General features: G+C 49.8%; 2 protein-coding genes across 2 annotated transcripts in view; both read right to left on the bottom strand.

Moving 5' to 3' along the window:
• SELENON (selenoprotein N) overlaps positions 1-25,542 on the bottom strand; it is a 55,278-nt gene that overhangs the window by 15,903 nt on the left and 13,833 nt on the right. The gene's annotated exons all lie outside the window — the stretch shown is intronic.
• The window catches only part of MAN1C1 (mannosidase alpha class 1C member 1), a 168,575-nt gene continuing 160,864 nt past the window's right edge, over positions 17,832-25,542 (bottom strand). The window contains exons 9-12 of the mRNA XM_004377098.2: positions 24,030-24,249; positions 21,241-21,413; positions 19,747-19,862; positions 17,832-18,691 (exon numbers count right to left, since the gene is read on the bottom strand). Coding sequence (XP_004377155.1) covers positions 18,565-18,691; positions 19,747-19,862; positions 21,241-21,413; positions 24,030-24,249 — 636 coding nt within the window. The 3' untranslated portion in view covers positions 17,832-18,564. The remainder of the gene's footprint in view (positions 18,692-19,746; positions 19,863-21,240; positions 21,414-24,029; positions 24,250-25,542) is intronic.

Below are 25,542 nucleotides of genomic sequence, written 5' to 3' on the forward strand. Positions count from 1 at the left end.
GCCGCGGGCCGGGCTTGGGCGGCCGGGGCGGGGCGGCATCGTAGCCCAGCGCGGCTCAGGGGCTGGTGCGGGCCGAGGTCGGGCTGACGGGGGCCAGGATAGGGGTTCGTGTCTGTCTGGGCGTCAAGGCACCCCCAGCACCTGGTGCAGCACTTTGGCATTCAGTGGGCACTCAATAGATGCTGAACGAGTCAATAAAGCCAATATAGGAACGCCAGGACTGTGGCCGTCCCCTGCCGCCCACAGAGTTCTCTTCCGGAGGTCAGGGCAGGCTGGTCAGCTTTGGTCATGGTGGCGCTCGGGGCCTGGCGCTGCGCCCTGATGCACAGTGAGCCTCCATAAAGGGATGCCAGGACCCTGCCTTCCCTCCCACACCTTCCACAGACCAATTCCTTCCTGCCATCTCTGTGCCTCTTTCCTGTATCAATTTCCCAAACCTAAACTAGCCTCTGTGTCCCATCTCTACTGGAGGCCAAGAGAACAATTCCAGGCTGGGACCTGGGGCTAGGGCTGGAGAGCAAGGAGGACCCTGCACATTCTGAAGCTTGATGGGGCGAAGGGGTCCGGAGGTTGGGGACGGGGTGGGGGGTGGGGTGGAAACCTCATCCCGTGCCTCTCCTGGCAGGTGTGTGGAAGGCCAGAGGCCAGGCACCCCACCCTCCACCTGTTTTCTAAAATTTCTTTAGTCATCTGGGGAAAAACATTAAAATGAAAGTCCAGCCCCATTTCCTTCACAGTTCAACTGGAAGGCTGCCTCTGAAGATTCCTCAGTTACAGTAGTAGCTTTCTAGTTGAAGGCCCCACACGCGGTGCAGCACCAAAACCTCCGCATCCCTGGGCCCATACTTCCTCATGGATGAGGAAGAATCAGGAGGGGCCCTTTCCCTGGGGTTGTGGTGAGGAAATAAAGGGGATGGTGCTGCTGGATGTCCCTCAGTGTGTGGCCAGGCTTCCCTCTGAGTCTCCAGCCCCCCTCCCCTCCGCAGGACCTGGCATATGGCGACAGGAACGATTTTCCCCAGAACAGCACTTCACCTGCTTCAAGGAGGTCTTGAGAATGGAGGCTGGTGGCATTTGGGGGAAATATTTTCATGTCTGTCAAGTCCCCAAGAGCCTTCGGTTTGGGCTGGGGCTCTCTTCCATTATAAGAAGGCCCCAAGGAGCCCCGAGGGAATGGTTCTGTCTACAATTTCTCAGGAGGAGGCAGCAGCTGCAGAAGCCTTCAGATATGAACACTCAGCTCAGAGAACAAGCAGTGCCCGCCCTTGGAGACCACAGATCAATCCCTAGTCCTGGCACCCCAGTCAGCCTGGGAAATCTGAGGGAATCTAACAGATACTGAGCACCTACTATGTGCTAGAGCTGGTATGGGGTGATTTACCATGCTATGTCAGATTGTTCTCAAACCACCAAGGCAGGTACGGATTGTTTGTGCTGTTTTTTAAATGAAAGAGCCTGAGCTCTGGCGCCTAAGACTACCTAAGTGCAAATCTCTTGCCATCCTGCCTCCCAGGCCTCCCAGGGGATGGCCCAGCCCACTGAGTGGGGGCCTCACCTCTGCCACCACTTCTCTCCTTTTGTAACCAGCCATGATAGTGCCATGCGGGTAGGACCCTGTCTTCCCAGGGCTCACACAGTGTCTGTTGAATGAATGCTTCCCAGGGACCCAGAGTTGTGGGCTCTGCACCCAGCCCTTGCCCAGCACTCTGGCCCTATGTCTTTGGAGGGACCCACCGGGGACCTGACATCTGGTGTTGGCTTCTGAAGGCTTCCAACTGTGCCACTTCCAACTCATTATCACTAATGTTTGGGGACACCCTGCATACAACAGATGCTATTAGAAAACCAAATTCCATTCCATCAGGAAGCAAAGCTAACAGAGCACAAAGCAGGTTAGGAGGGGAAGATTGATGAGCCAAGGCCCCTAGAAAATAAACAAGGGAAGTTTTCTGTGCCAGATTACTTTTATTTATTACACTTGCTTTTTGTTAAAGACACAGCCACCCCACTAGTCTTTGCTGCCCAGGGTGGAGCGATGGGCTGTTGGGGACTGTGGGGGGCTCTCAAAGCCCAGGAGAGGTACAGAGGGGGGTTTACAAGTTTTGGCTCAGGTCAGCAAGCCTCTGGAAAAGCATCAGTTTTGGGGACCAGCTTGGAGATGCGTCAGCTCTGGCATTGATGGTGGAGCAGGGCTGGGTCTCGCATTGGTAGGCTCCCTTCCTGGTTGGGCTTGTCTCCAAACCAAGGGACTGAGCAGGGCAGGGCCTTGAGAGATTGGGCCAGTGGGGCAGTTCTGGCCGGGAGCCACCCTGCAGGATCTCTCTGGCACATTGTTTCTGGTCCCCAAGTGAGCAAGGGTGATATTTGGGAATTAGCAACAAATGGAAACTACTGTACAACAAGATGAGTGACTTGCTGGCCGTGTTCTTGAGGATCTCACACATTAGCAGGGAAATCGTTCATTCATCTAGTCAACAAATACTTATTGTGGGTCCATTATGCTCTGCTATGGGCATTGGGGAGCCACCAGTGAACTTTTCTAGACAAGTCAATGGATGTATGACCCACCGAGGAGGGTCTCACTGACTGTTAGGAGGGGTCAGAAGAGGCTTCACAGAGGAAGTCCAGCTGGTCCTGGAGCTCAGGATGTCTCCAGTCAGAATACTCAGGGGAGAGCATTCTAGAGCATTCCAGAAGAGTGTTCCAGAGCAGGAACAGTATGCCAGGGGCAGGAACAGCAGATGCAAAGGCACAGCAGCATGAAGCTCAATGCAAGGACATAGATTAGATGATTAGAGCTAGAGGGTCCACATGGGAGTATGAAGGGAGAGAAGGCAGGAAAGACAGACCGGGGTGCCCACCAGCTTGTGAAGAGTTTGCACTTTCTCCTCAAGATAATGTAGAGTCATCAGAGGCGAGGGACATTCAGCCCCCTAGGCACAGTTCAGACTGCTCTGCTGAGGGAGGGTCCTTTTCCTCCCTGCTGTGTCCCTTCTTCTGCCTTGAGGTAGAGGAGTTCTGATTCCCACCCTTGCCTCACTGCATAGCAGGTGTTGGATGTGAACACTTCAGGCCCACTCTATCCACCCACTGGAAGAGGAGCCACTTCCTTGACTGACGATATGAGGGAGAGCCTGACTTTGGTGCAGCAACTTAAAGCACAGAGTCACTGCCTTGAACCCTGGCCTATCTCTATGTACAAAAAAAAAAAATTCTTAATTTTGATGAAGTTATCTATTTTTTCTCTTGTTGCTCATGCTTTTGGTCTCATATCTATGAATCCATTGCCAAAAACAAGGTCCTGAGGATTTACCTTTATGTTTTCCTCTAAGAGTTTTATGGTTTTAGCTCTCATATTTCGGTCATTGATCCATTTTGAGTTAACTTTCATATATGGTGTGAGGTATGAATCCAACTTCTTTCTTTTGCATGTGGAAATCCAGTTATTCCAGCACTATTTAGTGGAGAGATTCTTCCTTCCCCATTGAATGGACTTGACACCCTTGTTGAAAATCAACTGACAATAGATGTCTGAGTTTATTTCTGGAATCTCAATTCCATGCCATTGGTCTACATGTCTGTTTTCATACCATACCACACTGTTTTGATTACTGTAGCTTTGTAGAGGATCAACAAGAAAGAGGAAGACCTTTAAGGAGATGGATTGACACAGTGGTTGCAACAATGGGCTCAAATGATCGTGAGAATGGCGCAGGACCAGGCAGCGTGTTCCATTCTGTTGTACACAGGGTTGCTGTGAGTTGAAACCAACTCAACAGCACCTGACAACAACAACAGCTTTGTAGTAAGTTTTGAAATTGGGAAGTGTGAATCCTACATTATTCATCTTTTTCAAGATTGTTTTGGCTATTCAGGGCCGCTTGCAATTCCATAAGAATTTGAGGACAGTCTTTTCCATTTCTCCAAAAAAGGCTGTTGGACTTTTGATAGGAATTGCATTGAATCTGTAGATTGCTTTGTGTAGTGTTGACAGCTTAACAATATTAAGTCTTCCAATTCATAAACACAGGATGTCTTTCTATTTATTTAATTCACCTTTAATTTCTTTCAGTAATGTTTTATAGTTTTCAGTGTCCAACTCTCTCACCTCCTTAGTTAAATTTATTCTGGTATTTTATTCTTTTAGATGCTATTGTAAATGGAATGTTTTCTTTATTTCCTTTTCAGATTGTTCATTGCTGTGTATAGAAACACAATTAATTTCTATGTGTCAATCATGTACTCAGCAAGTTTCCCGAATTAAGATTTCTTTCTGGGGTGATGAAAGTGTTCTAAAACTAGATTATGGTAATGTTGCACAACTCTGTAAAACCATACTAAAAACCATTGGCATATACATTTAAATGAGTGGATTGCATTGCATGTAAATTATATCTCTATAAATTTTTTTTTAAAAGAACTTCTGGTTTCTGGGTGGAGAACAGGCTGGAGAGAGCAAGAATAGGAGGTTGGAGACAAAGCTATTGCAGCCTGCCAGGCAAAAGATGACCGGGGCCTGGGCTAGGGGGACACTGACGAGCTGGAGAGAGGATGAGATTTAGTAGGCATTTTGCGGAGGCAGAGAGGCCAGACTAGAGGTGGCCAGTGAAAGACAAACATCCGCTCTTGGCTTGAGCTCGGGTAGGTGGTAGTACCTGGGGGGAAGCTTCGGTTGAGTCTCAGCCATGATGAGACACCCCTGAGCTGCCCATGTGGGGACGTGCCCAAGGAGGTGAGGCACCTTCCCTCTAGCTCAAAGCTCCGGACTCTCAACATAGAGGCAGCTGCGTGAATGAGTCTGGTGCTATAAGCTAGAGGGAAGGTGGGCCATGAGCTATAAATTTGGGAGTCATCGGCCTCTAAATGACATTTAATGCCACAGGATTCAATGAGATCACTGAAGGAGAGAGAAGAAATTTAGCCTTTCGCCTGTGTGGGCCATAGCAACTGATGTGCGGCCACAGAGGCGGCTGAGCTTAGGGCGCCAAGTGCCTTTGGCTGGACTCACAGGCACGGGGCTGGGGCTATTAGCCAGAAACTAGATTAATTTTAGGGATCACGACAGGCTTGGTGAAACTCTCATGCTGTCCAGGTGAGGAGAGAGATTTGTCTCCTGGGGTCAGAAAAGGCCTCTGGGAACTCTGCCCAAAAGGACAGCTTTAGTGTTAGCTTCATGCTGCAGAGGTCCTGGGTTATCTAGCCTGACTGCCCACTAGAGTCACCTGGGGCCTTTGGACGGGACCAATTACCTGGCACCACTCCCAATTGGTCTGGGAGGGGGGCATTTTTGCAAGTTCCCCCAGTGACTCTATGCACCAACAATCCCTGGGCTGGAGCAATTGCTAGCGGGTTTTTCCCTGTATGAGTGTTTTGGAATGCTGAGCACCGAATACCTAAATCCAAAAGAATTTTTGCTTTATCAAGTCTTCTCCCACCCTTTCCCCATTGCTCATTCAGGACAGGCGGCTGAGGCTTTCAATTGCAAAGACAGCCGGAGTTGCGCACAAGGTACAAAAAACAAGCGCGACACTTGGGGGTCTTCTGAAGACTAGTGTGAGGCACAGGCAGACTCTCCTTGCATCTGTTTTGAACTGTGTCTCGGGTCAAGGAGCGAACAGGGTGACAAACCACCCCAGTTTAATCAAGACCTCAGTTCCTAGGACGAGGGGATTTCAGTGCTAAAACCAGCAAAGTCCTGGGCAAACTGGGATGAGGTGGTCACCTTAACAAGGGAGGGAACATTTCAGACAGCCCCTGAGGTTTTTTATTTCATACATTCTGATATTACTTGTGGACTTCTGAGGTTTTAGCCGCAAATGGGTAGAAGAGGGTTTTGTTATGACCAACAAAAAGCATGAGGACCCTTATTACATAGAAGATAAGTTATTATCTTGGGTTAAGACAGAGAAAACTCAGTGGAATTTTAATAATCCAAAGACAAAGAAGGGAATCAAAACGTTTCATGCCTAAATGGCTCTGAGTTGCTCATCAAACTTTGATTGAAATTACCTCCTGAAGTCACCTTTAAACTAAGTAACAGTTTAGCTCAACGAGTAAAGATTGTCACCCTTGAGTATTGTGTTCTTTATATATAAAAAAAGTTATCTATATAAGCCAAAGGGTCAAAAGGTATTTTAAAGCATAGATGAGAAGGTTGAGGGGTAGGGAGTTTAAGCAAATGGAAGAGAAACAACTAGAACAGAAATAAGAACAATGTTGATACAATGAGAAGAATGTAACCAATGCCACTGATCATTATGTCTAGAAATTGTGGAATGGGAGCAGGTTTTGCTGCGTATATTTTCACCAAAAATAAAATTAAATATTAAAAAGAAAAAGTTTTGTGCCTGAAATTAGTCGATAATGATAGAGGTCAGTATAGGGTTCAGCCTGGGGTTGGGGGTACTGACTAGAAGCAGCAGGAAGGAGCTTTCTGGGTGCTGGAAATGTTCTCTATCTTGATCCTGGAGGTAGTTACACGGGTGTATGTTGTTATTAGGTGCTGTCGAATGAATTTCGACTCAGCGGCCCCATATAACAGAGTAGAACTGCCCCATAGGGCTTTCTAGGTTGTAATCTTTACAGGAGCAGATCACCAGGCCTTTCTCCTGAAAAGCAACTGGGTAGGTTTGAACCGCCAACCTTTCAGTTAGCAGCTGAGCATGGGACTGTTGTGCCACCTGGGCTCCATTACGAGTGTATATAAAAACCCATTGCTGAGTTGATTCAGACCCATAGCAACTCTACAGGACAGAGTAGAACTGCCCTATAGTTTCCAAGGAGTGGCTGGTGGATTCCAATTGCCTACTTTTTGGTTAGTAGCCAAGCTCTTAACCACTGAGCCACCAGGTCTCCCACAAGTATATCCAAAAAAACCAAAACCTATTGCTGTCGAGTCGATTCCAACTCATAGCGACCCTATAGATAGGACAGAGTAGAACTGCCCCATAGGGTTTCCAAGGAGTGGTTGGTAGATTGGAGCTACCGACCTTTTGGTTAGCAGCCGAGCTCTTAACCACCATGCCACCAGGTCTCCCACGAGTATACACACAGGTCAAAATTCCTTGAGCTGTACAGTTAAGATTAGAGCACTTTGTGCCCGTGACTGTATCTGCTATACCGCCATCAAAACATCAAGAAAAAAAGTTTACTTAAAAACTCAAGGAGAAACAAAATGTGACATATACATACAGTGGACTATTATACAGCCATAAAAGGAATGAAGTTCTGAAGACATTATGCTAAGCGAAATAAGCCAGACACATTTATGTGAGGTATCTAGAATAGACAAATGCATAGAGACAGAAAGCAGAATAGAGGTTACAAGGGGCTGGAGGGAGGGAATAATGGGGAGTTATTGTTTAATGGGTATAGAATTTCTTTTTGAAATGATAAAAAAAAAATCTAGAAATAGATAGTAGCGATGGCTACAGAATACTGTGAATGTATTTAACACCACTGAATTGTACACTCAAAAATGGTTAAAACGGTACATTTTATGTTATGCATATTTTACCACAATAATATATATATGTGTGTGTGTGTGTGTGTGTGTGTGTGTGTGTGTGTGTGTGTGTATGTATGTATATATTGGAGCCCTGGTGGTGCAGTGGTTAAGAGCTCTTGGCTGCTAACCAAAAGGTTGGCAGTTTGAATCCACCAGCCGCTCCTTGGAGACTCTATGGGCAGTTCTACTCTGTCCTGTAGGGTCACTATGAGTTGGAATTGACTCAATGGCAATGGATTTGGTTATATGCATATATATACATATATAGTAACGTACATATATGTATATACATACATATATAAAATTAAGGAGAAACAGGATTGGTTTAAAAAATTGGAGCATGGAAAAATGAAAGTAAAATGAAGGCAGACACGCTGACATGCTGATAGAGCTGGAGGAAGGGAGGGACTTCCTTAATAGAGAGGCTGAGCATGTAGAGACAAAGATAAAAGGAAGGAAGAGGCAGATGGGTTCCTGACTGCTCCCAAAGATGGGATTCGGGGACTGAGAGATATTTTAATTGTTTCTCAACTAGAGGGATCCAGGTCCCCAGAGAGATTTAACAGAGGGAGAGGCAAGATCTTGGAGAGCAGCTCAGCTGTTTTCCCCCAGGGGCTGGGCTCCGGGACACTCCCGAGGAGGTCCTTACAGCTGCTATGGGAGGAAGCAGGGCTTCCTCTTGGTGACCAGGTGAACTTTGGACGGGGATGGTGTTGAGGCTGCATGGTTACTGTAGGTGGGGGGCCATGTGCCAGAGGGAAAAACCCTGGGGAATGTATGAAGTCAGGACCCTAAGGAAGTACAGGGAGGATGAGACAAGCTAAAGGCGGCCCAGCCAGGTGGGCAGTGGGTAGAACTCAGGCCTGTGTAGGACACTGGGCCAGTAGGAGGCCGTCTCCATGGGGGGAGTGGTGAAGATGGACAGAATATGTTTGAACGTATTTGCTTTTAACAGACCCAGAACTCACTGATGTCATACCTCCCACAAATCCAGTAGGTTCCAAACGGAAAAGAAAATAAGGCTCTAGACCCACAAACAACCTTGGTTCTGCACATGTGAGCCATTTTAGGAAGCAGCTTCAGTTTTGAAAAAGCTCAGCCGGATCTGCTTGAAGGGAGTGAGGTAAAAACGAGGGAAGCAGACGCTGGAGGCTGAATCCCCGGATACTGGGAAGAAGGGGCAAAGGAAATATTTCAGGTGCTCTTGAAGTCTCACGGGCTCCTCAAGGCCGGGAAGAACAAAGGCCGCCAAGAAGCAGTGTTGGAAGAACAGACGGTAGAGGGCACTTTGTCCTCTCTCTCCTCCAGAGGGTACAGGTTTCAGAAGCTTCTGATTAGGAATCTGAGTGCGATTTTCCACCAAGACAGATGCAAAAGCAAGGAGGAAAAAGAATTCCTAGGTTCTCCATTGAGAAGGCAGAGCAAACTGGCAGACGTGTAAGTAGGTCAGCTCCTGCCCCTGCTTAAAACCCTGCCTACCTTCTTGCTGGAGCCCTGGTGGCACATTGGTTAAGTGCTCTGCTTCTAACTGAAAGGTTGGTGGTTTGAACCCACCCAGCATCTCTGCAGAAGAAAGACCTGGAGATCCGTTCCTATAAAGATTACAGCCTAGAAAACTCAGTGGGGGCAGTTCTACTCTGTCCTCTGGGGCTGCAATGAGAATTTACTTGACGGCACCCAACAACAACAAGCTTCTTGCTGCTCTTGGATTAGAATTAAACTCTTTCCATAGCTCATGAGGCCCTGCAGGATGGAGCTCCTGATTCCCTCCAGCCTTCGATTACTGCCCACCTCCTTCCTTGTCCTCAGACACACCAATCCTTTCCCACCCCTGAGTCTTTGCACTTACTGTTCCCTCTGCCTGGACTGCTCTTCCCACATCTATCACAGATGTCAGCTCCCTGGGAGCTGTCCCTGACCGCCCCATCTCCATTGTCCTCACCTGGTTACTCTCATCTGTCCCCTCTCTGTGGCCTCTGTGGCTCTTCCCTCCTTCCACACTCATCTTGCTGATGTCTTTGCACCCCTGTCCCTGGCCTCCCTCACTGCCACTAGCTTGGAAGCCTCAGGGGGGCAGAAACCTTGTCTGTCTTGTTCACAGTTTTAGTTTCAGCACCTTGGCCACGGCCTGGCTGAGATGAGACGCTCAATAACTACTTGTTGAATTGTGGAGGCTGGAGGATTCCAGATCCATGGCCAGGGCAGTAGCCATGAGCCCCAGAACTCGACCTCAAGAACTTGCTAGATGGAGAAATGCAGAGAGAAAAGCAACAGACGGCCTGGCAAGGAAGGTGACTGTGATAGACGTGGGGCCCATGCTCATGAGAGGGGTGGAGGCTATGACCCCAGACAGAGTCCACACTGCAGTCAGCACCAGAGTGCCAGGACCCAGGTGCAAAGGGGCCGGTGCCTGGAGAAGAAGGTGGCCCATGCAGTCCTGGGGCCTGGGACTGCCACTATTGACATTTTGTAAATTTTGTAAGAAGGTGGGAGTATCCCTAATGCCACTCTGTTTGCGAGGAGGCTGAGCACGTAAGGGGCTTTCCTCCGGGTTTGAGGAAATAGTCCTTTGGATGTCACATGACGTACACCCCTGGCATCCTGGGGTGGCTGAGGCTGCATCGTCTCCTTTCTCCACCCTGTTCACACTCTGGCGGTGAGGGCTTTGTGGGCCTGGATTATCCGGGCTCTGGGAGTGTCGTTTTGCTGAGAAACCAGAGAGGCTGGGCTTTGCTTGTGCTTTCTAATCTCCGGCTGGTGCTGGGTTTCTTCATGTCCTATCAGTCTGGCTCCAGAAAAGCAGGATGTGGGAGACACTTGGACATTGGAGAAGGTGACAAGGCCACACCCAGTGATACAGGAGATGGCCAGAAGGCAGCTGGGGCTGCAGGAACCCCGGCATTTGAGGAGCCCTGACATCCAAAGAGCCCCTCTGGCCAAGACAGCAGAATAAAAATTGCAGAAGGACGAGTCTGGACTTCAGTTTCTTTGACCTCAGTTTTTATGGTGAAGGAGATTTCATTGTGAACTTTATTATTCTTTTTTTTTGAGGGGAGGATTGGAGGAGACGTGTTCCTGTAGTTCAAAGACGGGCAGTTTTCTTCTTGCAGAAGCTCTGAGGAGCCCCACTGCTCCGGCTGGAGTAATGGGAGATGGGAACAGTCCTGGATTTTGCTCCTGTGAGCAGGGTGGCCTTGGAGAGAATCCCACGCAGCAGTTCTCACCCCTCAGCGTACACGAGAGTCATCTGGAGCACTTGTTAAATACAGGCTGCTGCCCCGGCCCCCAGCCTCTGAGTCAGCTGGTCTGGGCTGGGGCCTGAGAATGTGCATTTCTAACAAATTCCCTGGTGGTGCTGATGCTGCTTCTTGTCTCTACATTCTGAGAACCACTGATCGTAAGTAGAACTTCCCACTCCAGGTCCTGGGGGGACTTCCAAAGGAGTAGTGATTGGCGTGGGGGAGGAGCCTCCCAAGAGTCAGGGCAGGACGTTCTGGTCTGAATGTGCTGCTTTTCCTCCCTGGGGGAGACCAATTAATGGTTGGCTAATTAATGCAAAGGCCTAAGAGACCAAAGTTGAATGTGTGTTCTTTTCCTCTACTCATCTCAGCCCCTGGACCGGGGGCTTCCCTACGAGGAGAGTGGTCTGTCTCCCCACTCTCAGGGGGACACCTCTGATTGGTGAATTGGGTGAGCCCTGACACCCCCATCACCTTAGCCAGGGGAGGGGTCCCTGCACTGAAGAGAGAGCCACTGGAACTGACAATCTTGTATTCGTTCTTTCTGGGATCTGCCTGCTCCAAAGCGGTGAGCCCTTCCTCCTTTCTCCACCCCCACACTTTCCAGAATCCAAGCTCAGTCCTGCCCCCCTCCCCCCACACAGCAGCTAATGGGAGATCCTGCAATAAAACTGATCATGGTTTCTCCCACCTGGTTCCTTGTGTCTGTTTAGGAACTTGGAGGGAGGCCGAATGGGTGATTAATCCCCAAACCTCCAGCACAGACATTTATTGCTGTCTACATGTTCGGGATGAAGAGGTGAGAAGACAAGGTCCCTGCCATCTAGGTTCCTGCAGCCTAGTGAGGAAAGACTCACACTAACCTGGGTCTGTCCCAAGTCTGAGCGAGAGAGCCTGGGGAAAGGAGTTTTTATGCCTGTGTTGATGGAAGGGCAGGGAGGAGTCAGGGAAAGCTTCCTGGAGGAGGTGACATTGAGGGCAGCTTTGAGGAATGAAGAGGTGCTTCGTAGGCATATCTGGGTGGCAGAGGATGGTCCGTGCAGGGGGCCACAGCATTTGCAAAGGCATGGATGTGTGTGAGAACATGGGGAGTTTCCAGCTTGGTTTCCAAAGGAAAGAATCCCTGACATATTTACATGTTTTTCTGGGTTGGGATTTTACCATTCCCCAGAGCACTGAAGGCTTCTGGGAAAATTGTCTCAGTAACCATTGTTTTCACCTATCTATGAAAGTAAGTCTTGGGCAGCTGGCCCATATAATTTATTGCCCGAATTGTAACACTTTTGAGAATGAAAGGGCACTATTAGTTATTTTGCTGGAACAACAGGTTAAAAACAAAACTGTCATGAGCAAACGAGGATGAAGGTCACCCTAGACTTGGTGTCATTGAAGTTAGGGTGGGGGAGATGAAGGGTGTGGGGAAAGGCAGGGAGGCCACTGTGGGCTTCCACTGAGGCTGCTCATAGGCCAGAAGCAGCTGTTTGACCTGGGCAAGGCTCTTTGGGCCTCGGTTTCCTCCTCTGTAAAATGGGGGTGCCACCTTTGCCTGCCTTGCCTCCCTTCCAAAGATGCAGGAAGGGTTCAACAAGGGCTCCAAAACAGAGGTCCCTCCCACCCAGATTCCTGGCCAGTCGACCTCTCCCTCAAGTGCTCAGCATCCTCCTCTGGCCCTCAACCCCTGTCCAGTGCCCCCATGACCAGGCCGGCCCCTGGAAGCCCTTGGACAGTCAACAAATCTTCATCCAATTTCCCAATTTCTGCAGTTTCACGGCTAACACTGAAATGCTTGCTCAATGCAAAAAGCAGAAGATGTTCAGATTTATTGCTTTGAGAGTTTGGCCTGTCTCCTGGGCCTGGTTGATGCCATTTCTGAAAGTTTCCAAGCATTTTGTTTAAAACGAATTTTTGACAGCAGTGTTTTGCCTCCCATTTACGCCAGGTTTTATCGTTTACAAAGAGTGTTCACATAATAGCAATAACAATCATTGCTACTATGACTGAGTTCGTACACCTGGGAGCTCAACTGACCCTTGAAACAACCCTCCCATTGCACAGAGGGAGAAGCAGAGGCTCAGAGAGGTTAAGGGGCTTGCTCAAGGTCACACAGCCTGGGGAAAGGGCAGGGAGGTGCTGAATGCAGGTCTATCTGGTTTCAAAGTCTGTGCTAGTCCTGTCCCATCATGCCACTCTGCCTGTCTACCTCCAGTCTGACCCAGTGCATGGCAATTTGTGGATAAACAGTGAGTGGGAAAAAGCAATACAAACCGGGAGGGTTTGCAGAGATCCCAGAGGCTGGAACGAGTATAAAAATAACCAGGTATGTTCACGGGAATCTTCAAGTCCCCAAACAATATATTTTGTGCTAAGATTGTTTTTGTAAAGATGCCGGTGGTGCAGGGTCCTATGGGAACGGGAGGAGTGAGCAGGGGGCTCGCTTTCTAAATTCTTTAGCCTGCACTCTCTAAAACAGCAGTCCACTAACCACATATAGCTATTTAAATCACTTAAAAAATTTTTTTTTTAGTGCGGTGAAAATATACACCAAAACTTTCACCAACACATCAACTTCCATGTTTACAGTTCAGTGACATTAATTACATTTTTCATGTTGTGCCACCATTAACCTGTTGCCATTGAGTCGATTCTGACTCATAGCAGCCCTATAGGATGGGAGAACGGCCCAATAGAGTTTCCTAGGCTATAATATTTATGGAAGCAGACTGCCACATCTTTCTCCCACAGAGCGTCTGGTGGGTTCGAACTGTTCGGTTAGCAGTCGAGCACTTAACCCCTGTGCCACCAGGGCTCCTTCTGCCACCATCATTGCTATCCTTTTCTAAAATATTCCACCACCATTAACATAAACTCAACGCCCTCCAAACAAAAACTCACCCTCTCCTTCTCCCTCCCAACCCCTTTCACCCCGGTAACCATTAATCATTTTTGGTTTCTCTACATTTGCTTATTTCACATGAGTGAGATCATAACAGTATTTGTCTTTTTACGGCTGACTTAACTTGTTCACCATAATAATGTTTTCAAGATTCATCCATGTTGGGCATACATTGGCTATTTAAATTAAAATTAATTAAAATGAAATAAAATAAAAAATTTAGTTTCTTGGTCCTACTTCATTTCAGATGCTCGGTATTTGTATGTGGTTAGTGGCTGCCCTCTTGACAGTGCATGTATAGATAGTTTCCATCATCCCAGAAAGGTCCACTGGACATTATTGTTCTGAGCCACCAGCAAGCTGCTCCTGCCTTGTCAAACCCCTGACGGTCCTGGAGGAGAGGGATCTGCTGACCCAGGTGACAGACAGACTTGTTTCAAGATAGGTCCCTCTGCAGCCGAGGTAGCTACAGATGTCATCCCAACACCTGAGCCCCTCTACTCCATTCTGGAGGAGCCACAACTCCAAGGATGGAAATAGAAGACAGACCCCATTAACTGAGGCCTTGCTACTCAAAGTGTGGTGCAAGGACCAGCGGTATCAGCCTCTCCCAGGAGACGAATCTCTGGCTCTGCTCCAGATCCACTGAATATGAACCTGCATTTTAACAAAGTCCCCAGGTGATTCATGAGCACGTTCAAGTTTGAGAAGCTCTGACTTAAGAGATAGGCTGAGCGGGATCAAAATAATGCCCCAAATATAGGAAACCAAACAGATACTTTTAGATACAAAAAATAGCACCAATCCCCCCATCCCACCCCCCAGTGGTGTGTGACTAAGGATTAGTCACAGAGGGCTGACACCCTGTGCCACATCATCAGTGAACATATTCCCAAGGACAGACCCAGGGGTAAGCTGGGGGGAGCCAGCCCACTCCCCATCTGCAGCACCCTCTCAAACCACAGTGGGGTCACCCCCCAAAGCAAAGGCCACAGACCAAGAGACCCACAGCTGGGATTTGAGGGACTTCAGCTTTAATTGAGATTTTCGATTTTTGCTTTTCTTCTCAGTGCATTTGGGTTCTGACCCTTGTAAATGCAAAGACACAATGTGATGCACAAAGCCAGTCTGAATAAGCGCACAATCATTTAAAGGGGAAGAGAACTGGGTCCCCCCTCCCCCTTCCCAGGGGTGTGCGGCTCCGCAGGCCTCAGTGCCTGGTGGTTGTTGTTAAGTCAGTTCCAACTCATGGTGACCCCACGTGTACAGGTAAGGGTTTTCAAGGCTGTGACCTTTCAGAAGTAGATTGCCAGACCTGTCTTCCAAGGTGCCTCTGGGTGGGTTTGAACTGCCAGCCTTTTGGCTTGGGTTAGTAGTTCAGGACTTAACCGTTTTTGCCACCCAGGGACTTCATTCAGTGCCTGGAGCCAGGTGTTAATGAAGCTTTCTGGGAAGAAATCAGCATTAAGACTATTTATGAAGAAAACAGGTGCAAAAGTGGTTCTGTCCTCAGAAAGGGTGAAGACGAGGTTTCAAATGAGACTTGGATCATCAAACTGTCCCCAGCTGGGGAGGCTGGCTGCTTTGGAGAGAGGTCTGGCTGTGTGGGTTCTTCGGCTTGCTAGGCGCCCCCCTACTTTCGGTGAGGATGACTCATGCCTTAATTCCTTCTTTCCTCTCAGCCTACCTTGGGTCTTACTTATTTTTATCCCTGGCTTGGAGTTAAGTTGCCGAAAAGATGTTCTTTTCTCCACCTGCAAGGGCCCTCCTAGAAGATAAATTTTAAAACCTTCATTTTTACAACTTGCTTCCAGCAATAAAGAAGAGGACAAGAAGGCTGGGAGAGGAGAGGGGGACAGTGACGGGCCCAGAGGGGGAGCCTTGGGGAACTGCAAAGTGATGCTGAGACTGAAGAGGTGTTCTAGGGGTTAACTGTGAGGGGATAATCGGGCAGGGTGGAAGGATCGCTGGTCAAGTACAGCTCCTCATACCTCTCTTTATAGTACTGAAAACAATCAAAGCAAAACCTGCAAAGGGTCTTCTGTTTTTGTCTATCCAGCACGCAGACCCCCTTATTTTGATAACAAACCTCAATTTTTCTCCAGGAATTGCCCCTCGCCCATTGCATGAAGGCTAGATGGGTCTGTCAATCAAGACGCCTGCTCTCTCCTTGAGCCAATTTGATGCTCACTTCCTTGAAGGGAGAGACAGCAAGATCTGGAAATATTTGGATTTACCCACCCTGATGGTGGTGCGTGAGGGGGCTGCCCCCTGGTTCTGGCAACCTGGATCCCTAGCCATATCCTCATTCTGGTCTTTCTTGAGATCTGGCTATTCACTCTTTCCTGAGAGTCCATGTGGCACCCCAAAACTCAAGCATTTTGCTTCAGTTAGGCAGAGTTGGTTTCTATTATTTATAACCAGGAATCCAAACTGACACAAACCCAAATGCCCAGTAATACAACTTAGATCGATAAAGTCTGATATAGCGCCCAATGGAATACTACGCAGCCAGGTACGGCGATGAGATAATACATATTTGTTGACATAGGAAGATGTTCATGATGTATAGTGAAGTGCAAAAGCAAATTATAAAACAGTATGCATAATATGACACCATGTTTGCAAAATACATATTCTATGTTCGTAGAAAAAGGTCTCGTGGAAGAAATACAGCAATATTCATTCTGGAGGGTAGCAGGGTGAATGATTTTTCTTTTTGTTTATTTCCTAATCTTTCTACAATGTTTGTGTAGTGAAAGAGTTTTCCTGTTTTGTTTTGAATGGGCACAGGTGGGTTGCTGGAGCCATACCTCTCGATGCCTCTCAAGAGGAAGTAAATTGCTGAACTTATTTACCAAACTCCAGGGCTCCTGCTCTAGAAGCCGCTCACCTGTAGCTCTGGCTTCTGTTCAAGAAGATGCTGGGAGCATCTGCATCTCCAGAAAAAGGATGAAGCCCTACAACCCCCTGCACCAGTATCATCCCATCATTCCCATAGTGACCTTGTAGGTGGGGGATTTTCCCTCTGCTTTACGGAAAAGAGGAGCCCAGAGAAGCGAGACAACCTGCTCAGGTTCACACCGTGGGATTTAAAGCCAGGTCTCCTGGCCCAGAGCCCCAACACCCCAGGGGCTACTCAAGTTGACTACTAGAACCCAAATGAAGGGGCAGAGCACGGGGAAGGGCTGCAGTTACCTTGTAAGTTCAGCTGTGTGGACCGGTTGCGGAGGGTGTAGGGGTTGGGGGGGGGGGACAACTCCTCATTCAGCGTTGGGACCTGAACTCTTTGCTCTGCAGAGGGGCCTCAGCATTTCACACCTCCTCCCAGGGGACGCAGGTGATGGTCACTGGGGAGAGTAGAAAGGGAGCCCGGACTTGTGGGATGTTGGTCCATTTGCAGGATACTCTTTCTGCTGCTCCTTCTTATCTCCTAGGTCTCAGCTTGACAGTCACCTGCCCAGAGTGGCCCTCCCTGACCACCTAAGGTAGGTCCTGATTACTACTACCTTGGCCCCGTTTGTCTCTTCTGTTGCACTTCATACCACTGCAGTTATTTTGCTTATCTGTCAATTTACTTTACAGTCTATCGCTCCCCGTTGACTGTGCACTCCCCCAGGGCAGGTTATGACTGTCCTGCTCACAGCTGTGTCCCTGGCATCTAGCCCATGTCTGGTCCGTTGCAGACACTCACCAAGTATCTGCTAAATGACTGACCGGATGAAGGGGGGGCCAAGAAACCTCAGGGGCCAGGCTTACCTCTGCCTTTCACTGGCTGCGTGACCTCAGGCAAGTTGCTGTCCCTCTTTGGGCGTCTTCCAAACCTCAACCCGCCAACCAAACCCACTGCCGACAAGTCAATTCCAACTCATAGTGACCCTACAGGACAGAGTAGAACTGCCCCATAGGGTTTCCAAAGATGTAAATCTTCACGGAAGCAGACTGCCACATCTTTCTCCCACAGAGCAGCTGGCGGGTTTGAACTGCTGACCTTTTGGTTGGCTGCCGAGTGCTTTAACCACTGTGCCACCAGGGCTCTTTTTAAGCTTCAACCTGAGTATAAATATCAACTCAGTTTAAGGGACTGGCTTCACATCTCCTGAATATATTAGGACCAATTCAAAGGGAAGGTAATAGAAGTTGGAGTCACCAATTCCTTGTTTACTAAATTGCCTCTTACATCAACTGCTTGTTGATAATTCTTTCTGACGATAACATTGCGGCGGTTTTCTCAGGAGTCACTGATGTGCAAAGAGCTCAATCAGGTTTTTTTATTCAATAAACTCTTTTATTCTAGTTCACAGATTTTTCCATTACAATAATGAAAATAGTACTAGTGATTCGTTAACACTTAGACCCAAGTCAAAGGGAAACCCCTCCTCATATGAAAAAGTAAATGACACATAACTGAACATATAGTAAATGCTGGGCAAAAGGCATTGAAAGTATAGAAAATGGGGCCAAGGCTTTTTTTGTGTGTGTGCATACACTTGAAGATTTCATTGATCAGGAAGCCACCATTTTAGAAAGTACATGGTTTTGAAAATTATATGATTATGATAAAACTCAACTATAGAGAAAAGGCAAAACCAAGCTAAACAAAACAAGAAGGAAGTGGAGCTTATACATGGGGTCAGTATGCAAACCTCCGGTCCTTTGGCCCTGGAATGGCAAGTGAGTGGGTTTCATAGAAATTCTCCATAGAAAGGAATGTCTGGGGCCTGCTGTAGGGTGGCCCTTGTCTGACATCGCTGCGTCTCTGAGTCCTTGTCTCCTCATAGAGGAAAAGAAGTTGCCTGTCCGACAGATCTGCCTGGGGTCTGCCCGGGCTGGGGCCTATGTTCCCAATCCCTTTGAGAACAGTCGCAAATCCCGAAAAGGCAAGACATGTCTGCAGCGGCTCCAGGAGCTGTGGGGAGACGGGGTCAGTGTCTGCCCCTGGCCCTGCCAGAGCTGTCCGAGTGGTCTACTGGGAGTGGGTGAGCCTCAGTGTTGAACACCCAGTCTTCCTGGGAGAGCACATCATCTTCAGAGAACAGAAGATAGAGATACCTGTGCCCCAAGGCAGGGCAGGGAAGCAAGACACAGCTGTCAGTGCCCTGGTGAAGGGTGAGCACACTGGCAAGGAACTTCAGAGGCCTCTGCAATGGGCTGGGGCTAAGGACACAGGGAGGTCAAGACCCAGAACCGCTTGGAGGGCTGATCCCAGGGAAGGAGGCTGTGGATGCCAAGGAAAGCACTGAGCTTTGGGGTCAGACACACCTGGTTTAATCCTGGCTCTGTCCCCTGCCCCCACTCTGATACGGCACATCTGCCAGCTTCACTCAGGCACTTTGCCTACCTGGCCCTGTATGTGAGCCCTGCTAGGACCCCTTACAGCCTAGATTCTCCTTTCTTTCCAAGAGTGGCCTGAATGCTGCACTAGTCCAAACTCATACTGCTCCCTTACACATCTCCTGAGGAGACTCTACCCTTGAATGTATGTTGAGAGCACTAAACAAAACAGCTTCCCAGGGCATGAGAATTTTCTATTGGAGGGAGATGACCATTCCAATCCACCCTAAAGGGTTAGAGCACAAAGGGCTTGTTTTTGGGAACACCATGGAAAAGAGGTGGCTAAATTCCATCGAAAAAAAGAGATGGAGTGATGCAGCAGCAACGCCGCAGAGGCCACAGGAGGAAAAGTTAACAACAGCGACCAGTACTGGCACCATGTGCCAGGCAGTGCGTTATCTCGCTGAATTCTCTGAATGTCCTTATCAGGGACTTCACCATCGTTATTCATCTTACAAATAAGGACAAACTTTCAGAAAACTGAAGGTATCTGAGGAAACAGTTTAAAGAACTTAAGTTCTAAACATCACACCACTAATACTTAGGGGGCTGGATGCTGACCCTGTCCCCCAGTCCCTGGACTCGAGGCTCACTTGGGTGAATAATCCTGTGGTTCTCAACGCCCCCCTTCCCACTTGCCCAGTCCTGTGACTCCAGAACCTAACTGTTGGTGAGGGGAGAGGGAGGCTGACGCCGTCCCACCTGCGTCCCTCCGTCCCTAAGAAAAGTCCATGTCCCCCTCTGGAAAGACCATGGACTGAGCCCCGACTCACTTCAATGTCTCCGCTAGAAAGAAACTCTGCTGCTTGTTGTCGTGGTTGGGGATGCTGCTGTAGACATCTTGGATCCCGGAGAAGCCTCCTTCTGTCCGACAGTGTTTCTCCAAGGCCTGGGGAAAAGGAAGGCCACCTATAGTGTGGGGAGGGGAGAGGCCCCCCAGGACTCGGGCCTGCCAGAGGGCCGGAGCTTGTGGATAGCCAGGCCCCATTATTCCCATGGCTGGGGATCCCCGGCATTTGCAGGAAGCTGGAGGCCAAATTATTCTTTCAGGTTTTGGCCGCCGTGCCCCCATCCCTCAAGGCTGGAGGGGCCGCACTCCCTCTGCCTCCCCATGAGAACTCAGTCCCCATGGGCTGCCTGCCCTGAGCTTTGTACCTGGTTTGAACTTAGAGGGGGCTTCTCTTTGCCTTTCAGGGAAACTAACCTATTCTGACAAATGCACCGCAGTGGTGGAAGGAGATAAAGGAGGGCCACTGGTCAAGTTCATGGGCTGGGGCTTGGGGAATGGACTCTGGACACCTCCAGACATGGTCCCTGAGCCAGAGGCAGGTGGGGCGCCAGGCTGTCTGCATTTTGTATATAAATGTATTTTGTATATGCATGCAATTTTTAGACGGGCCCAGGGGTACAAAACACTTCCCCTTTGAAGGTCAAGAACCAGGGCCTCGGAGGAGTATGTAGACTCAGGCCACCAGGCATGCTTTGTGGGTCAGGGGGACCAACCTGAGCAGGCACCCCTGTGCCCTGCCTGAGCACAGCACTGAGTGTGGCCTCTACCCGTGTGGCCATCAGAGATTTGGGACAGGGGGCTGGAGAGGATGGGTGCGGCTCAGCATCCACCGAGGGGCCTTCTGGAACCCCCACAGCTGCCTGTGACAACCAGCCCCAAGAGGGCCAGGAGAGTCCCAGCTAGAGGTTTGGAGGCCGAGGGGAGGGTGTGCCAGGAGGGCTCGTGGAGGAGAGACTGGGGGGCAGGGCCCAGAGAGGAGTTGGGGGGTGCCTGGGCCTGGGCTGGCTTTGGGAGGAGGATGGAGGCAAACTGCTGACCTGGCAGCCAGTTCCTGTTGGATGGGAGACATGTACACGAGGCTCTCCAGGCTTCGGGGTCGGGAAAGGGTCTGCTGGGAAAGGAGTGGTCGAATTGTGCTCTTGGCTATGTCTGGCTGCCCCCTGCCTTTGGTTCTCTAAGTTTACCCCACACCTGGGCCCCACACCCAAAGGTTGTGGGCCCTTGAGGTTGACTAGGGTGGCGACCAGGACACTCTTCACAAGTTTCTGACCTGCTGGGTCCCACTGCATCCTCTGCTCAGGTCAGGGCTCTTGGCTCTGCAACCACAACCTTGACCCTCTGCACTTTGAACCTCATCCAGATGTCAACCTAGCTTGACCCTCTGCTCGGTGCCTGAGCTTAGGGGGTTTTGATCCCCGCCTGTGAATTCTCAGGGGTGCCTGCCTCCCTGTCAACCCACCCTCCTGGGCTCACTCACCATCACCACTTCCCAGCCCCACTCCCTGTAGATGGGGTCGTGGGTCAGCCGCCACAGGTACATGTAGCTCTCCACCACCTCGGGCCGCAGGATATAGTAGCTCTCGCTCAGCTGCGTGGCCACTGCCTCTCTGCCGGAGTTAAACCAGAAGGCCTCGGGCCCGAGCTTGGTATCTGCAGGATTGTCCAACCAGAGGGCCTGGGTCAGACCTGCCATCGCCTGCTTTTCAGGATCCTGCTGCCCCAGGGGAGATTTCATGCCTAGAAGCCCTCTGCTGGGGTGATGGTTAGTGATGGACTGGCATAGAGTGGACCCTGCAGGAATGGTCTGATGAGGCTGCTCCCGGAGCACACACATAGCTTCTCTCTTGGCCTAGCCTGGCCAAATCAAGACCCTTGAGGCCTCAAGAATTTTGCAGTTTTGGACTCTGTGAATCCAAATGAACCACAGTACTCCACATTCTGGGAAGACAAAAGTGCAGGCAGTGTTTCCCAACTGTGTATTTTGAGACACTAGCTCTGTGAGATGTTAGCCAGGATTCAGCCAAGAAAGGGTTCCAGGTTAAAACGCATTTGGGGAACAGTGGGTTAAACAAAGTGAAATAGTCTTTTGTCTGCAGGACTTATCAGGTCCTTAATATGCTAATGTATCATAATGCTCCTCCACAGACCCCCTTTCTTAGGGAACTGCTTTTAATTTCTCCCTGACCCAGCCTTCCAGAGTTCACAGTTTGGGAAACTGCTAAGGTGAAGATGAGGGGAAGACTTGCCCAGAAACGTACTCCCTACGCAGGCAGAGACAGCTGAAGAAAGAAGGCCTGATGAGGTTTAGTTTTTTATTGTTATTTTTTGGACAGTTTTCTGCCATTCCTGTTTTCTGGGTGACCACAATTATAACCACCACTGCAGCCACAATTTGAAGTGCTTTGCTAGGTGCTTTACATACATTATTTCAAATCCTTAAAAAATGTTTTTGTGCTAAATCCAACCCACTGCTGGTGAGTCAATTCCGACTCATTGAGTAGATGTTATCCCTCTCTCACGCATGAGGAAACTGAGGATCAGAGAGGATAAGTCATTTGTCCAAGGTAACAGCAAGTCCTGGTGAAGCTGGGATGTGACCTTAGATCTGATACCCTCTCCCTGGGCTGTGCTCTCTTTCCCTCCTGGGTCTGACTCTCTAGGTCCAAAATTTAGGGTATGTGGGTCAGATCTTCCTTCCTAATGCCTGTACATCCTGTCTAGCTCAGTTGTGTGCCCAGCTCTGGCCTTGATGGGTGCCTACACTCCCTCCATTAGGGCTCAGGACCCTGAAGGCCCTGAGCTGCTGTTCCTCAAGATGGGGATCAGAGCTTTGGAGGACATCCTACTCTTCCATGGAGGGCTTCACGGAAGAAGAATTAGCTAGACTCTGGCCCCTCTGCCCCTCTCAAATGGCACAGCCACTCACGGCCATTAGCAAATAGGTTTGCCAAGCTGCTAATGGGGGTGAGGGCAGCAGTGACTGTTGCAGCCATTTGTGGGATGAGCTGGGCTGGCGGGAACAATATACTCTATTAAGTGGGTTGTCCTTTATGGTCTGGGCTAACTGTCCCAGAAAAATAGTGAGTTTTTTTTATTCCTGAGATTTCCTATTTGTTTATGGCCCTGGCAGTTCGAGCTTGTTGAAGGAAATGGAAGCCCAGCTTTAAAGACCTGTTACGACATTGCTGGCTTCCTGGAAACAGCTCCAGGGGAACCAGATTGGACTGGAGCCGTGAGAACCATGTCTGCGGTGTGCCTGGAGGGTGGGTGCTAACAAATGCCTCCCGTGACACTGGCTGCAGATGGTGGGCCAAGTACTTTTCCTGTGGGACCCTCCACCTCACCCCAGGAGAAGACCCATGTTATTGTTCCCATTGAACAGATGAGAAAATGGAGGCCACCCAGCTGGTGAGTGGCAGAGCAGCATCTGAGCCATGGTTTTTACTGCCAATCTTAGGTTCTCTCCTTCACTCGTGACCCAGAGCAACAGGCATCCCCTGGGGCTATTGGGAGCCAGGGGTTTTTCTCAGAGGTGCTTCTTAGAGAGGCAGCATGCAAGGTGGGACTGGACACCATAAGTCCTGGGTTCTAGTACAGGCTCAACTGCTCACATGCAGTGCGACTTTGGACAAGTTACTCCCTCTCTCTGGGCTGACTCAGTTTCCCCATGCACAGAATGAGGAGTTGAGTTCATGCTCTCTAACGTGACCTTTGACTCTAGCATTGGCAATTCTGCAGTGAGTGCTGGGTGGGGATGATGAAGAAGCATCAAGTGTTTGGTGGTCTTGGGTCAAAGGGCTGAACAGAGTGGTGCCAGGGGGTAGTGAGATCCACTAGATGGGGAGGTGCCAGTGGGGAAAGGCACAGGCATGTCTAGGGCTAGGGGACTGAGGCCAAGGCATCTGCTAGGCTCAGGAAGCAAGAGTTCTGCCTCAGGGACTGGAGGGCCCTCCACTCTGTGCCCCTCACGTAGGACTTTGCCCAAGTCATGTCTGACTCTCAGTTTCTGCATCCATGCTGAGACTCAGCCATGATGTGTGTCAAATGCCGCATAGCATGAGGTACACACGGAATGCTCAATACAACATCATTATTTCCTCTTCAATTTAGACTACAACCTCAGTGTGTAGACAGCATGTCCCTCGTTCAAGCTACTTAACTTCCAAAGGGAGTTCCCTTCACTCACTGCTGCTCTGCCAGTCTTTCCAGGACTTCCTGGTGTCTAGCCTCAGTCTCTCCTGCTGCCCCTTCCCTTGGCAGGGTTACCTGAGCGGGCGTACGATTCGTGGCACGTCTTGGTGATCTGGGCTGCAAGCTCTCGGTAGTGGGCCCTCTTCTCTTCCTTGGCATCCTCAGCGCCGAGAGCGATCATGCCCCCCGAGAAACAGGCCAGGTGCCCCATCTTGTGGTCCAGAATCCCCCCTCGCCACTCAGCAATGTAGGTCAGCCCCCCAGGAGAGACATTCAGCAAGTAGGTCTCTATTGCCTGGGAGCAGGGTAGGGATTGAGCAGGGAGAGGGCATGGGAGGGGACAGAGAAGGAAGGGGGAGAGGGCGCAAGTGAGTATTGTGGAGACAGCAGTCACTGCAGCTCTGCCGAGCCCTCCAGCCCAGGCATCCTAGGCGTGGTGCTCGAGACAAGACGGGGCTGGCGGGTGGTCCCGCCGCTTGCTGAGTGAAGCCTGGGGCCTGCAGGGTGCTCCCGGGGGCGAGTCTCGTATACATTCAGGGTCTTCGGTCTTTAAAATGATCTCCCACCTCCATTAGAATCTCTGCTAGGGGTCCTTCACCTGAAGTCCGGTTGGCCTGCAGATGGGCTTCGGGGGGTCTAGAAAGCCCCAGCAGCTGTATGCAACACTTCTGGATGTGCGTTTTTCTGGGGAGAGGGTCCATATGCGTTATTGGATTTTCAAAATGGACCCACAGAGCATGAAAAGCTGCTCTCCACAGGCGCTTTATCACCCGCCTCCTCCTTTAATGCTCTCAACAAGCCAAGCAGATGGGTCCTAGTGCGCTTTACAGACCTGTCCCAGGTCACCCAGCCAGGCCGGGACTAGGACCAGGACCCCTAGATGCCCAGAGCACTGCTGCTTCCATATCTGATGGCTGCTCCACTTTGGTGGGAAGCAGCTTTGAGGCCCCTTCCCTGCTCCGCGGGAGGTGACGCTGTTGGTACAGGTCCCTGGATGCTGGGGGCTATGTGGGTGACAGGCCATTGTGCTACCCATTCCCTGCTCTTGGTCCCGGGAGGCCTGAAGATAGGATGTGATAGCGGCAGCCATGCACACAGCCTGCAGGCCAGACTCTGCGATGGACTGAGGGTCCTGGTCCACTGGTCAGGGACCTCTGGGACCCTCGCAGGCCTCTGCTTCCACTCTTGCCCCTCCAATCTGTTCTCGAGGGGAATCTCTGTACTCTGTAAATCACAAATCAGATCATGTCTTGTGCCTGCTTAAAACCCTTGAGTAGTTTCCAAGTACCCTTTGGAGAAAGTCTGCAGGGCCTCCAAGACTCATATCTATACCCTGAGGTTGAACCCAATGCCGCAGACACGGCTCCTGGGGACAGACTTCCTAGGTTCAAATCCCACCTCCACGAGTTCCAAGCTGTGTGAAACTAAGCCTCAGTTTCCCCCTGTGTAAAATGGGGATAAGAGTGTTACCTACTTCACAAGATCGTAAGGATTAAATGGGGTGTGTCTACAGAGCTTTGTATATTTCCCAGCACAGACAGAGTCCTCCATAAACGTTGGCTATTACAACTCCTCTCCTGCCTGTCCT

This window comes from Trichechus manatus, unplaced genomic scaffold, assembly GCF_000243295.1.
Source record: "Trichechus manatus latirostris isolate Lorelei unplaced genomic scaffold, TriManLat1.0 scaffold00048, whole genome shotgun sequence".
In the NCBI taxonomy this organism is placed as follows: domain Eukaryota; kingdom Metazoa; phylum Chordata; class Mammalia; order Sirenia; family Trichechidae; genus Trichechus; species Trichechus manatus.